At 39.8% G+C, this 14,935-nt stretch overlaps 1 protein-coding gene across 1 annotated transcript in view; it reads left to right on the top strand.

Moving 5' to 3' along the window:
• Positions 1-238: 238 nt before the first annotated feature.
• Positions 239-14,935, top strand: part of mcama (melanoma cell adhesion molecule a) — a 53,998-nt gene continuing 39,301 nt past the window's right edge. Inside the window, exon 1 of the mRNA XM_028595515.1 lies at positions 239-618. Within this exon, the coding sequence (XP_028451316.1) occupies positions 555-618 (64 nt within the window). The 5' untranslated portion in view covers positions 239-554. The remainder of the gene's footprint in view (positions 619-14,935) is intronic.

Genomic DNA, 14,935 nt, shown 5'->3' with positions numbered 1-14,935 from the left:
ATGATCAGAATACTTCCTCCACCACTGCTAAGCTATGCTAACCGCCTGCTGGCCGTAGATATGACATATCAGTCTAATCCAGAAAGCATTATAAGCGTACATCTAGGCTATTTCCCAAAATGTAGTGCAGTACTTCAAAATTAAATTCAGGACCATGTGTCAATGGATTTATCACTATGGATCACAATGGAAATGCAAATAGTGTCCCGGTTGAACTGAATTCAGCCAACACATGATTTCGGCTAAAAGGTGTGCAGGAGTGATAAGGTAAAGGCTTGGTATCCTGACCTTGAGGACTTTCTACCCAAGGAAGAAAAACATCTGTGTGAATTAGGAGTTTGCAGCAGAAGTAAACCCCGATAAGCTGCTTCAACCAAACACACATAAAGCCTCCACAATAGGAGGACCCCGCCAGACTGAGACTTTAATTGAGCCCCCCCCGCCCCCTCCTTCTCCGCCTCTCCTCAGTCTCCGGGCTGTTGGCTTCAACTTCTCGGCTACACACCACTTCACATTATTTCGGAGTGGATACGACGAGCAGCTTTTCCAAGAACATGGCTCGCATGCACCGAACACTTCTACCGCTCTTTCTTCACATATGCCTCCTCAACTGGAGCGGTGAGTTAAAACTACAATTAGGCTAAATACGCCATTGTTTTTTTTTCTTTATTTTTTTTTTTAAAAGCAGAAAGTTGTAAGTGAAGGAGGACCGCCGTTGAGTTTGAATGAGAATACAACGTGTGGCTTTTCTTGGATGCTCCTACTGAAATGTTTCTGACATTTCCACAATATGTTTTGTTAACTTACCGGAGCACGGTTTTATTTCAGAATTCAGCGTTTCTTTTGGTTAATTGTGTTAGCTTATTAGTTAGTCTCCGCTTCGGCAGTGAATTTGAAGGCTAATTTGCATATAGTGAAAGAGGCGCATGTTGAATGTGTGTGGGTTTCCACTAATTTGACACTCCATTCCCGCATCTCAGCCCTTATTTTTGGTCCGTTTTCTGTTGAACGTCTCGGAGTCGTAAAATATTTAAAGGTGCAATTAATTACTGCGTAATTAACGGACCAATTAACCCACCAACACAAGCTACGTACGTTTGAGTGTACATTGGCATGCGACGACTGTGTTTATTTTAAAAGCTTGTTGTCATAGACAGAGTCTGGGTAAGTTATTAAAGGTTTAACAAGACTGCTGTAAACCTCTAAGGAACCTCAGACCGCAGGACCGAACTAAGTTCTCAAAGCAGGACATGCTTTTTGTCTCTTTTGATGTTATTCATCGGCTAAAACTAGACAATAGTAGCAATGTGTGATGGAAGAGGCTGGTTTTAGACACAGGGCAGTGGGATACTGACAACCAGTCTGTCAGTTTACTTTTAGATTGTGGATATTGTTTTCCTTAAGGAGTTTTAAAGCGCTCCTGTTATGCTCATTTTCAGGTTCATAACTGTATCTAGAGGTTATATCAGAATAGGTTTACATGGTTTGATTAAAAAAAAGAAAGTATTGTTGAGGTCTCTGTTTTAGATAGCGAGTGAGGCATCTTACTTCTGTTTCATCTTTGTTGGGAGTTGCACATGCGCAGTAGCTAGGTAAGGACTACTAGCCAGTCAGAAGCAGAGTATGAGGGCGTGCCACGCTAGCAGCTAGGCGAGCATTATAACTTGTGTTACAAAGTGACGCACGTTTGCCACGGAAGTAAAGGCTGGACTACAATAGACTTTGGGCTTTTTCACTTTGTAAATGTATAACGTGCACAAAAAAGATGTATAACACAATAAAGGAAATGGGGAAAAAGCCAAAAAGCATAATATGAGCACTTTAAGGGTCAGGAGTTGTGCGTATAGATTAATTTCTTAACTCATTTGAAGATTACCTTCTCTATTATTGGTTACAATAGTGCAAAATGTCCATATTTTCCAAGATTCCAAGGTCACGTCCTCTTTCACACACGCAGTCTGTGCCTGAAATGTTCAGGAACATTTCCTGCATGGATGGTGTGAATGGGAGAAGGGATCGATATTCAGGGAAATCTGTACCGCCAATTTCCCACCTCAAGACCGAGTAACATTTCAAGGAAAACTGTGTTGTGAATGAAAGCACTATCATTGCAGCAGGGACAACCCTCTTAGGGATGTTAATGAACAGTTTAAACATCAACCTACAATAAGGATTTTGACCGTTTTTAATACTATCAGTTCAAATAATATTTTAAAAATCTTTTAATGTCAGTTTAGTTTATACTTTAAATTTAGATTGAATTAAATTGAATTCTTTAGCCTCAAATTTAAACTGTAATCCAGTATTAACTTTAAACTTACTCTTGAGGAGGTTAAACTTTTAAAATGACAACCTTTTTGGGATGGATTGAGCAAAATAATCAAGTTTCAGTTGTATGATGCTGCTGCTGCATTTCTCTCAAAATACCGGTTTGGCAAGAAAACGGTTGTTTTTTTAAGGACTAGCTTCAGTATCAAATAAGTTTTTATGATTCAAGTAGATCACAAAAAAGCTTGTCTCTCAGCCTTGTTGAATATTTAATACATTACAAGTAGAGATGGCCCGATGCCACTTTTTTGCTTCCCGATACCGATTCCGATACCTGAACTTGCGTATCGGCCGATACCGAGTACCGATCCGATACCAGAGTGTCATATATTTCATTATGTTTTAACAGCTGTATACTACTATCCCTGTATGGATGTGATATGATTTCTATCTCTGTTGTCTGTCTGGTTCAGGTTAAACTCTTTGTGAAACATGAACAAACACAAACAATGAACGCCACAGAACTTTCTTTTATTCTCCAGTTTGACAGTCAGTTATAACGGAAAAAGAACATAAATAAACTACTTTAACGTAGATTTTCTTTAGTGCTTTATTACGTGGTATCGGATCAGTGCATAAACTCCAGTACTTACCGATACCAGCGTTTTAGGCAGTATCGGAGCCGATACCGATACTGGTATCGGTATCGGAACATCTCTAATTACAAGAACATTGGCACCGGACAAAAAACGCTCCCCGCTCGCCATTTTCCTGCCAGTGCAGACGTTTTTTAATTTGTAAAGTTTTTTGGCGGTTGCCATCCATAAGTGTTGCATTACCGCCATCTGCTGGACTGTATCTTGCAACATCTGCTCCAGCATGTGTGAAAAAAACGTAAGATTGAAATTTTCCTGAATGTAGCGCATGTATGAATGGTGAAAATCACTCGCGGTGCCGGAAAGGTTATCTGGTAAATTACCAATCCACAATGTGTGAAAGAGACTCCAGAGTCCCAAAATCCCAAAATATTGAGTTTCGAATAATGTAACGCAGCAAATTCTCACAGTTTAAGAGCTGGAACATTGCATCGACATATTGTTTAGACTCTTAATGTAGATAGATAGATAGATAGATAGATAGATAGATAGATAGATAGATAGATAGATAGATAAAACTTTATTGTCCACTGAATTTACATACACTGGAAATTTGTCTTTGGCACTCTGGTAACATAAAACACACACAAAAAAAGCATGAATAAATAATACTAGTAAAATCTCAGTTCTGATCATTCTCCTCAACGTCGCCCTGGCAGGGTGGTGAATGCGTGAGTGGGAAGGAGAATTATTTTAGTTTTCCTTAATTCAGGATGGACACGGCAGAAGGAATTAATTAATTAAAAGTTATCATCAGGGAAGGGAACATAAGGTTAAGGGTTGAGGCTAGCCAGGTAATACTAACAACTGATTGGAGCTGAAACAATTAGCCTAGTCAAATAACAGATTACTCAATTGACCGTGAATTCATTGGACGTACCAAAATACATTTTTGAATTCTTTGAATCGATTGAGAATAATAAAAGATAAGAATTCTTGTGTGAATCTGTGTCTTCCCCACCGCTTCTCTTGAAGGCAGACATCATGTTCACTGATGGATTACCTGCAGACCAAATGTAAACCTTTCTTCGTCTCACATCTCACAACAGGACAACACTCACTCTGTCCTAACCATAAACCTCTTTTTCTCTTAAATCCCTGTTTTTTTTTACTCCATCAGCCTTGTCTTAATTGGGTTACCGCTATTTAATCCTCATCTCCCCTCTACCTCCTCTGGAGACGGAGTAAATCTGTCTGTTTTTGGATTAGGTTGTTGGTTAGTGATAGACCCCGTCCCTTCTAAAGAGCCTTGTCAAAACTGACCTCCTCCCTAATGTGCCTTGGAGGGCACTTACTCGAATACAATTTGTTGCTAAAAGCATCTCTCCTGCATGGAAATAAACCCATCCTGAGTAAGACAAGAAACCCTAACATGTCATTTAGCTGATGCATTGTATACCAACCTCCTTATTGATCTCACGGACCAGTGTTCATCAGTATGATGGACATGTTGTGTTACAGAAATGGGTAAGTGGTCCGGGCAGTGTGGTTGTGCAGTAAATCAGGGCAGTGGCAGAGCTTTTTACCATGACATTTACAGAACAGAAAGTAGACGTGCCTGCTTAGTTCATGTCATTGTGACATTTATATAACCAACCAAGGTTTTATCCATCGGTGCATTTCAAGGAGGTGAGGGATTCTTAAAGTCAGTTTGGGAAAACGAGGGATATGCATCCCATCATAATGTGGAGACATGTCCTTTTAAATAAAACAGCTTATGGCCTAATTGACTTTTAAAGTTTGGTGATATTGTGCAGTGTCATTCCTTATTGTCAGGAAAAACCCCAAATCAGCATTCCACTAAGAAGTATTGTCCGTGTTAAGCCCAATATATCTTCTTCCTCTGTGCCATAGAGCTCCATTGTAGTCCAAAAAACTGTTAAAAACACACCAATGAGCCACACTATTGCACTGGGTGACATTTTCATTACCATAAACACACACACTGTACTTTTATTTACTTATTTTGACTCAGTCCTACAGACACCGTCCTGCTGACAAATACTCACTAGAGCAACAAATGTGGATTAATCCGAGGCTGAAAATAGTCCCCAACAAATACACTATTTCCTCCTGTTTGAATAATGTTTGCTAAAAAGCACAGTGCCCAGCTGTATTAGGAAATTACTGAACCTTTAAAAAAAAAACAACTGAAGTACCTTTTGTCCAATGAATTTAGCCAGCTACCTCACTGATTGTGAGATGATATAGAGGTAGGTTGACATTTTAATGGTGTTTGGTCTGACACCATTTAAAACAGTTTTGGCATCACTCGTAAGCTAAATCACAGAGTCTCTCATGTGGAGACATTTCAGCAGTGCTATTTGATGGATGACCACAAGCTTTTTTTTTTAGAGGTTGGCTCACCACTTTTGTTCAGTGAAGCCTCAGGCCCTTTCAAACATGCAGTCTATGCATTGCGGTCCCTGTTAAGCAGGATTTATACTTCTGCGTAAAATCTATGCCGTGGCTACGAACGTAGGTACATGGAGACACAGACCTATGCCGTAAAGTGACGTGCACCAGTGTCACTCTCTCACTTCTCCCTCGCTCTACCATGCTCTCCCCACACACACACATGCCGGCTCGACACACACAAACGCACAAGTATAAACTTCAGGCCACTTACGTAGGCTATGGTGAAAGCTCTGTGTGGAGCCTCCGCAGAACCATAAATCACGCTTTATCCCGGTAATTTAACTCACTTCTTCTTGATAGTCATTTTTAAGGTGATTTTTTGTCGTGTGTGTGTGTGTGTGTGTGTGTGTGTGTGGTACTTCGCTGTGGAGTTTTTCTTGTTGATAGAATCAATACACAATTTAAGTGCTGTGACGTTGGTATTTAGCAGCATGGAGGTTGTATATGATTGACAGCAATTTAATTACGACAATTGTGATAATGGATTAATCATTTAAGTTATTCATCAACCAAAATGGCCAAACTATGTATTGCTTCTAGGGTTGGGTTTTGTACCTGGAATTTGTTACCGGTACCCAACGGTATCATTTTCCGGTACTTTACGCTTCGTAAAGTGCTGTCATACTGTAATATTTCCACGTACAGAGTATGCAATTCACGTACTATTGGTTTAATACGACGGTTTTAGACATACAAAAAAATCTCACATACTGTTTGTGTCCTAAATGGCATGTTGGTATGAATTTTGTACGCAGCCAGTGGCTGAGTTTTGGCTTATGCTAGTAAAAATGCTAAGCTAACGTCAACTAAGACAGTGAAAAAAAAGCCCAGTTTTCTCCAACAACAACTTATCCACCTAGCTAATTAATAACCTGAAGATGTCAATGAAGTTGTCAATGCCTCACTTAGAGTGTTGTCGTCCCGAGGGTTCAACTTCTGAAGCGCTGGCTGCAGGCGGGCTTAGATCGCAGGCTATAAAACACGGTACACTCTTCAGCTTTTACATATATTTTGTGTTCGACCAAATGTTTCCTCAGGAAACTGGCCAGCTTTGCATTTCACATTACAAATATTGCAGCGTGTGTTGTCTTTGTCAACTTTTGAAAATTGTGTAACCACACTTGCAACAGCTTTTGGCTCGCCGGTGCCTGAATTGTGACTTCAGCTGCAGGGATGACATAACCTCGCTCTTTCCCTTTTATACTTTAAGTTACTCTCTCAACCGGGTACTGAATTTTGGCACCGTTTGATTTCACGTGAATTGGTACTCCGTAGTACCAACGTAATTTGGTCGGTACCCTTGAAAGTACAGAGTTCGATACCCAACTCGACTTGTTTCAGCCTCTCAAATGTGATAATTTCCTGCTTTTCTGATTTCATCATCATATGTCATCAGTTGCAGTGTTGGGAAAGTTCACTTTGTACATGAACTAGTTCAAAGTTCAGTTAACAAATTTTAAAATGAACTAGTTCAGTTCATAGTTCATACTTCAAAATTTTGAACTAAGTTCACCGTTCGAAAAATGAACTAGTTCATAGTTCTCTTTTTCCATATGTTGTTGCGAGCTGTTATTTTTAAAAATTATTGCCACAGCCCATATAGAACCACAGACAGCAATTATTTTATCAGTTTTAACACTGAAACTATGCATCAGATTTCATCTTCATATCCAATCATTTCAACGTGCCGTTTCAGGTTTGCTGTGGATGGGACTGAAGTGCGGATTTTCTTTTTGAAAGCCGGCGGGCAAAGTTTGTACAGAAATGTCAGATTTTTCCCATCCTCACCGACCTTGTCATAAAACTCGTTTTTTGATGACGCATGCGGCAGTGCGACACTGGTGGCTGGTGTTTTTCCGCTACATATGAAGGCCTGTTTATGGTGTGTTTTAGCCGTGTTTTGGCCTGGAAGACTCTATAGAAATCTGGAACCCTATTGGACAAAGTTAAACCGAGAGAGCGTGCCATTCACAGAGTGAACGGGTTCACAGTTATGTTCATCAGACAGTAATACAGTACGTCCAGTTCATGTTCGCCCAAAATATGAAAGAGTTTATGAACTATCGTTCAATGAACGTGTTCAGGCACAACACTGATCAGTTGAATATCTTTGCACGGTTGGTCAAATAAAACATGCAATTTGAAAATGTAAGCTCGGTCTCTGAAACAGTATTTGTTTTTACATTTGAGTATTTGATGCGGGTTAGATTAATAAACCATGAATAAACATAATAAACGTCATATTTCAGTTTCTACAGCGCTCTTAAACAAATGTTTTGGGAAGCAATTCAGTTCATTATTCATTGTGATTTATATCGACTTAAGAGAATTAAATTGAGAATGGAACATTTTATTTAATTAAATGACTCAAACTGCCAATCTGATAATTGAAATATTCAAATTGTTTTTGACCAAGGTCAGACTGCATGAAGAAGAAACTACGTCAAGATATTGTAACTGTGCTGTAAACCATATTAACATTTAAAATGGTCAAGCTATAAATGTTTGGTCCAATTCTTAGTCTTGTTTACTCATTAAGATTATAATATTATACAGTATATTATATTTATATACATTATATTTAAGAAAGGTTCTTGTTTGGCTGTGAATGTTGAGACCTAATTATATCATTCATTATTAGCCAGATAAGAAAAATGCATTTTTAGTCGTGAAGTATCCAAAAATAAGTTGTAAGGTATCCCAGTGAGTCAATCTCCTCGTGTAAATAATGGCTTGTCTCCCTGACCTCTCCTGCGTCCGTCTCTGTGGCTGAATGCCTGAGAATGCCTTCACTCTGCTGCAGGGCTTGTTTGGATGTAGCAGGAAGTGTGCAGCTGTTGGCTGCAGTTGTTCGTGTGGGATTAGTGCATTTGCCTGAGTGATAGCCAGGCATGACAGCCATATAATCTAATGTATTGGCTCATTGTTTTCATTAAAGAGAGTGCTCTGTTTGATCCCTGTGGCATTATAATGGTGCCGTGCTGTAGCATTAAGCATATGTAAGCTAATTCAACGAACATGTATGTCAGCGGCACGGTGAATAATCAAACACCGCACATCCTATTGAAATTAACTCTTTTCATTACTTTTACTGATTATTCAAGCTTGAGCTTTTGTCTACATGGTAAGGAAGCACCAGACTTCAAGTTAGAGACCAGGGTGTGCATCCTTTTGTCCCACGTTTTCTTAGCTTTAGACTGTTAAAAGAAAAAGGAAAGATGGTGTTTTTGTTAAATACTGAAAAGTTGATGCTTCAAGTCTTGGGCTGCAAGTCAGTGTTTGCTTGTTGAAGACTTAACCATCTTCCTCTAACCATAACCAAGGGCTTTGATTTGGCAAACACAACTCTGAAACATTCCTCATGCTTTAGTTGCCTAGCGGATATTGCACAAAAATTGCTTCTCTGTTCTGTTGATTAAAAATAATGTAAATCGAGCAACAAATGTACAAAAGCTAATAGTTGCATATTGTGATTTTTAGGAGACAGGCTAGATTGAACACAGCAGACTTGATTTTGTTATAAAACAGCGACAGGATTCAAAGCTGACATTGGTTTCTGAGAAAGTGGAAGCTTATGTTCTTACATCTGCTCAACCTGTCTGCTGAGCTGCTGCAAAATGACTGAAGCTGGCAAAAACTACCTATTTCCTAAAATCCTAGTTTTGTGTTTGTTGTATCAGTCTTTGGTTTTAAAGCCTGTGATTGCTCTGACGATCCATGACATAAGAGGATGGATAACCGACCCGAGCCCGACAGTACCCGACGGGCCAGGCCGGGTTCGGACAGTTATTTAGAAATGGGGTTCGGGTCGGGCTCTGTCACATCAGCGTGTGCGCTGATGCACTCATCTGTTGACATTTTCAAATGCCTTCCTACAGTTGCTTAATAAAAGCGGGCTTTCCACACAAACAAACGTACATGTGTCATTAGTATGAAGAAAAAAAATTAGATTTTAACTGTGTCGTGCTCGGACATAAATATCTTAATGCGTCGGGTCAGGTTTGGTTACTGCTCTGTCGGACGTGGGCCGGGCTCGGACAGAAAAATGCGTCCCGATCCACATTCTACAAGACATGTTGTAGAAAATCAAAGCTGTAGCTGTTTTAGCTGGCAGGAGCAGAGCTGACATCCTCCCTTAAGCCTAAATTGAAGGGTTTTCAAGGGCCTTGTCTTGCATGTGTAGTGTGTCTTTGCACTGAGTGGATGGTTGATGTTTCAGAGGGATTTTATATCAAACAGCTGCCTCTGTAGTTGGATCCCTGGCCTTCTGGGACAGAATTTCTGGAGGGTTTTAAGGAAATCTCAATCGAGAAGAGGAAGGTAGGAAATTACTCATGAGCAGGAGGAACATCCATGTGCATTCAGGTGGTGAAGAACACTCGTCATGGAGTTGTGCTAGAGCTCTAGCCTTTCATCTTATTTTTTTTTTACATGAATAATGTCTCCAGCACAACACTTTTTTTTTGTATTTATTTTTATAAAGTGTTGAAAATGCTGCAGGGCTTCACATCAGTTTTTTCTCGCCATGCTGGGAGAGTGCTGAGAGGATTGTTTCTTTAAAGCCTCTTTGAATCCCAAATATTGGATTTGGCTGCACTGTTTGCACTGCATTGATTATTCGTATACAATATTGTAAAAACAGATGATGAATGTAGAAGTATGTTTTTGCCCTGGTTGGTCTGTCTATACTTAAAGGAACACTTTGCAGCTTGTAAAGTAGACAACCAGTCTGTCCTGGTGGGTTAAAGGTGCAGTAGGTAAGCCTTATAAAACTAACTTTCTGTCATATTTGCTAAAACTGACCCTATGTTCCAGTAGAACTACATGAAGTTGGTAATAAAGACAAAAATCCGTCTCCACTGGCACCACCTACAGCCTGTAGTGTGATTTGCAAAAATCCACCGCTCCCTGTTCAGATGCACCAATCAGGGACAGCGGGGGTGTCTAACTGCGTGTCAATCACAGGTCATACACACTAAGTCTGGATCTTCCCAATCCTACTTACAGTACCTTTTTAAATTGTCTCTTAAACTTCATAGTGATAGGGAAGTCAGTGTTTCCTTTAGGATTTTTTTAGCAGTGGGGGCAGGTCTGAACACCCCCCTCCCCCATGAAACGGAACTAACACTTTGCTGCAACACAAACAAATATATTTATTCACCGCTATTCACACACACAATGAGGCATACATTCAGAACTGTATTTTTTTAGTTACTATATAGGCCAACTTTTATCTTGACATATAGGCTAAGCATTCTGTAGCAAATAACCATAAACTCACTATTAATTACATTATCTTAATGCAGTGTAACTACTTCAGCATGTAAATAATGCACCTACAATACAAACGTTCTCCAAATGCACTCTAACAATGCAGCACTATTTCTGATACCGTGGGGGGGCAGAAATGTTGCCATGGGGGGCCGCAGCGGTCAAATCAACATAGAGGAAACACTGGAAGTGTTTCCTCTATGTTGATTGAGAATCTCTTCCACGGTTCACATGTATCAGTACCGATGTATGGGATTTGCCTAGATGTTATGTTCCATAACCCAGTTTTATTTATTCAGTAAACCCTTTTTCAGATCTTACTTACTCAGTAAAAATGTAAACAAAGGTGGCCGGTTTAGCTCAGTGTTAGAGCAGGCGCCCATATATAGAGGCATAGACTCCGACCTGCAGTCCTTTGTTGCGTGTCATTCCCCCTCTCTCTCCCCTTTCATGTCTTCATCTGTGAAAATAAAGGCCGAAAAATGCCCCAAAAAATAATCTTAAAAAAAAATCTAAACAAAGAAGCAATCTGGTAAGTGCTCATTTATAAGATAAGTGTTTTATATTTAGTTTGGGCTATATCATATAACACTAGAAGACCTAAGGAATACATTGGTACCAACTATTAAATAATGGGTTAAATAATGCTCTAAAGATAAAATGATTTCATATCCAAGCAAAATTGGTTTTGCAACTGAAATATCCCAAATCAACATTAAATTGAAATCAAATGGATTCGGGAAATCAGTGGCAATACCCAGCCCTACTCCTTAGTAGCAATAGCACCAAGTGAACATCTCTTATCACCCATTATTTAGGCTAAATATACCACAGTTAAATGCACGCATATGTGAAACCATGCATATATTTAGGGATCTGTTCGTGTATATGAAATAAGACGTTCTGTTTTTGTTGTTTTAAAATAAGACATTCATTAGTAATATTTCAGTCTTGAGCAGATTTGGTCATTTGTCTCTAAAATCTGCAAAGGCGAAAATGGCCATCTGTACATGACGTCCCTTCATATTTAGAAGGCCCATCTGTGGGACACATGGCACTTTCTTGGGCCAAAATCCAAGTCTTGGCATCAGTCCCATCAGTGCCAGAGGGAGAGACAAAAAACCTCCAGTATCGCCTTCATTGAGAAGCCTTTCCTTCCTCCTTTTCCCACTTCTCTCCCTCTTTGGTCTGCAAACAGAGCTTAACCAGCAGCTGCACACACCTGACGCCCAATCCATCGGACAGGGCACATTCTGCTGTGGGGGCAACAAGCTGGGGCTCACGTTACAGAGAAATTGTACACCACAATGGTCTTCGCCTCCTTCCCGCCTTTTTCTGAGCCGTGTTCCCCCCATCCTGTGTCTCCTCACACACCTCTCTCATGCCCCCTTTTTTTTCATTTTGAGTGCAGTGGACAGAGCCTGCCTGGGAATATTTACTTTGCTCTTGTTGTTGTCAACAGTTCTGATTGAAAGAGCAGGAGCACACAGGAAAGAGTAGTATGTAAACAAAGAGTGGATTAACTTAATACATGTGATGTGCTGCTGGAGCGATAGCGCTCACCATCCTTGGTCTGTTTAATTTTAAACCGCTATGATCTTTGTGAGCATTTATCCAAATCTTTGTATCATGTCAGCTTTCTGTCAGTTGATCAAGCTTTGGCACATACAGCTGGCACCACATACCATACCACCCACAGGGAAAGACTTTTTTTTTTTCTTAGAAACTGGAAGACTGTACTTCCAACGTGTCCAAACCAGCAAAGACGAGATCCTGATGCCAAACAAAACCAGTTTGATTTCAGAACACTTCATTTTTGGATCTAAAGGTGATTTTTCTTCTACATGGCATTTATAAAAGCTGATGCAACCCAGATCACCATACTGGATTTTGGAGGCAAAGAAAACATGATGTGTTTTTGATGACAATCTCCTTATTTGGATGTTAAAGGAATAGCACGTTACCATGGAATTATGCTTATTCTCTTTCTTACTAAAAGTTAAATGAGAAGATCGATACCATCGTCATGTCTGTACGGAAAATATGAAGCCACCGCCAGCAGCCGCTTGGCTAAGTTTAAAAACTGGAAACAGGGGAGACGGCTAGCCTGGCTCTATCCAAAGGTAACAGAATCCGCCTGCCAGCCCCGCCAAAGCTCATTAATTACCTATTACTTAAATCTCGTTTTGTTTAATGAAGCTTCATATTTTCCATACAGACGCTTTCCCAAAATGTCTAACTATTTCTTTGTTTGTGGCCCACATATATCTACATATCTTTTATTTATTTATTTTTTACAGCAATTTCTTGTTACTTATACTCCTTTATCTATGATAAACTAAAATCGTCAAATGTTTCTCTCGAATTTTGACAAGCATGGTTCAAATGGAGCTGGATTAACCAGCAATTAAAATAATTTTCAAACTTTGGACTGGCTGGATACCATTACACTGGATGCTTTCTCCTGAGACGCTGAAGCATTGACGTTGTGCTACTGTTGTAAGCTGGTTCGGTTTTATAATAGACACACTGTTCAAAGTTTTTGTTTCAGCGTGAAATGATCCTAAAGTTTGAACACTTTCTGTCGTTTTTCTCTAGCCTGTCTCTTCTCTTCGCCCCTTGCTATTTTCTCGCTCTTCCTCCGTTCTGCACCGTCTTCTACACAACCCGTAAGTGTTGTGTGAAGTAATAATCCTCTGTGCGAGAACACAGTGGGCTGTATATAGCTATATGGATACAACCAAGCTTCCATGCAAATAATTGGATTTTTAGTAATCCGATTACTTGAGGAATCGTTTCAGCCCTAATTTATGTTAAATGTTTCAACAAAACATCATTACCAGAAGAACTCTGCCTGGAGGACAGCGTCTTCAGAGTAAAGTTACCCATTAATCAGGGAGGCTGTTGAGTTATAACTTGCTGTAGATGGGTCCATAATGAACTCTCTTTACTCCCTGGTGGGAGGAAAGTCCTGATTCCCCTTTAAATCCTGAGGCGTTTAGGCGTGTGTGAAATGTGACCACAGCACTATGTCATTGGTTAGAGGTTTCATTAGTATCTTTTAAGTATGTTCTCTTGTAATGGATATGAGATATGTTTCTTCCTGTAACAATGCAGATGCCACCACTTGTCGTCTTCAGTATTTGCTCAGGGCTTCCCCTAAAACCACGTCATTGTCCTGAGGAATGCCAAGTCCTCTGGTTTCTTTTGCTTTTAAGGTTTCTGTCAAACTGCCAAGCCAATGTGTCAGACGGTCACAAAAATACATTTTAGTGTGGCATCCAGCTCATCGGCAGGATTAGGTTACGAAGTGATATCATGAGTACACTTGACGAAGATAACAAAATAGTAAATACTGCAGGTAATGTCTGTAATTTTCCTGACATTTAAGGAGCAAAGAGCACAGAGGTTACGCCTGTTGGTGAAAGTTACTTAAATATGACAGCCACCAAAAATGACTTTTTCAGAGTTCACATTGTTTATAACCAAACACACCTGAGACACAATCCTAGTGTTTGATGTCAGAGCCAAAGAAATGTGTGGGTAGGCTAATAATAGACTAATTCAGAAGCTTCAAACATGATTAGTTTGCTATTTAATTTGTCTAACATGATCAACCAACATACATGAGGATATTAGGGATATGTTATATTATTGTAAATCATTAGCCACCATTAAAGGATAAAACACAACATACTGTGCTTTTCTTATCGTCCACAAATCCAATGAAAAGAAAATCAGAAACATCATCTGGGGACCATGAATATCTGCACCAAATTTCATCGCAATCCATCCAATAAATTACCGAAATTGTCATCCTTAGAGCCGCACTGCTGGCATGGCTACTAAAAATAAACCTTATATTTTGTGGAATGCATTTACCATCACATCACATTGTTAGACAATATCTCATGATGTCTGGCACTGCGCCAGTCAGTTTTCTGTCACATCAGCTTGCATTCACATCTGTTGTCACATTATAATGAAGTCTGTTTAGATCCAGCCCGACTTTGGCGGCATAAAAATATCTCCGTGTTGAGCGTGTACATGTGCATATGAATATTCATGACGACCTCGGGGCTAACCAGAGCAGCTTTCATGGTGTTTGCCTCTTGTGCTAATGGGCTGTGCAATGGCATGGATATGGCGTGCATCTGGCAGTGTTTTTTTCTGATTAGTCTGTTCATTATTATCAACTATACAACCAGCTTTAGGTTTGAATCGAATGTCCTCAATCTGGCTGGTTATGGCTGAAACCTTTCACATTGTCAGGTTTTCTTAGTCATTTTGTAGCATGAACCTTTAGTTAAAACCCTCATCAT

This window comes from Perca flavescens, chromosome 13 (genome assembly GCF_004354835.1).
Source record: "Perca flavescens isolate YP-PL-M2 chromosome 13, PFLA_1.0, whole genome shotgun sequence".
Lineage (NCBI taxonomy): Eukaryota > Metazoa > Chordata > Actinopteri > Perciformes > Percidae > Perca > Perca flavescens.
This window is presented reverse-complemented; position numbering and strand designations above follow the sequence as displayed.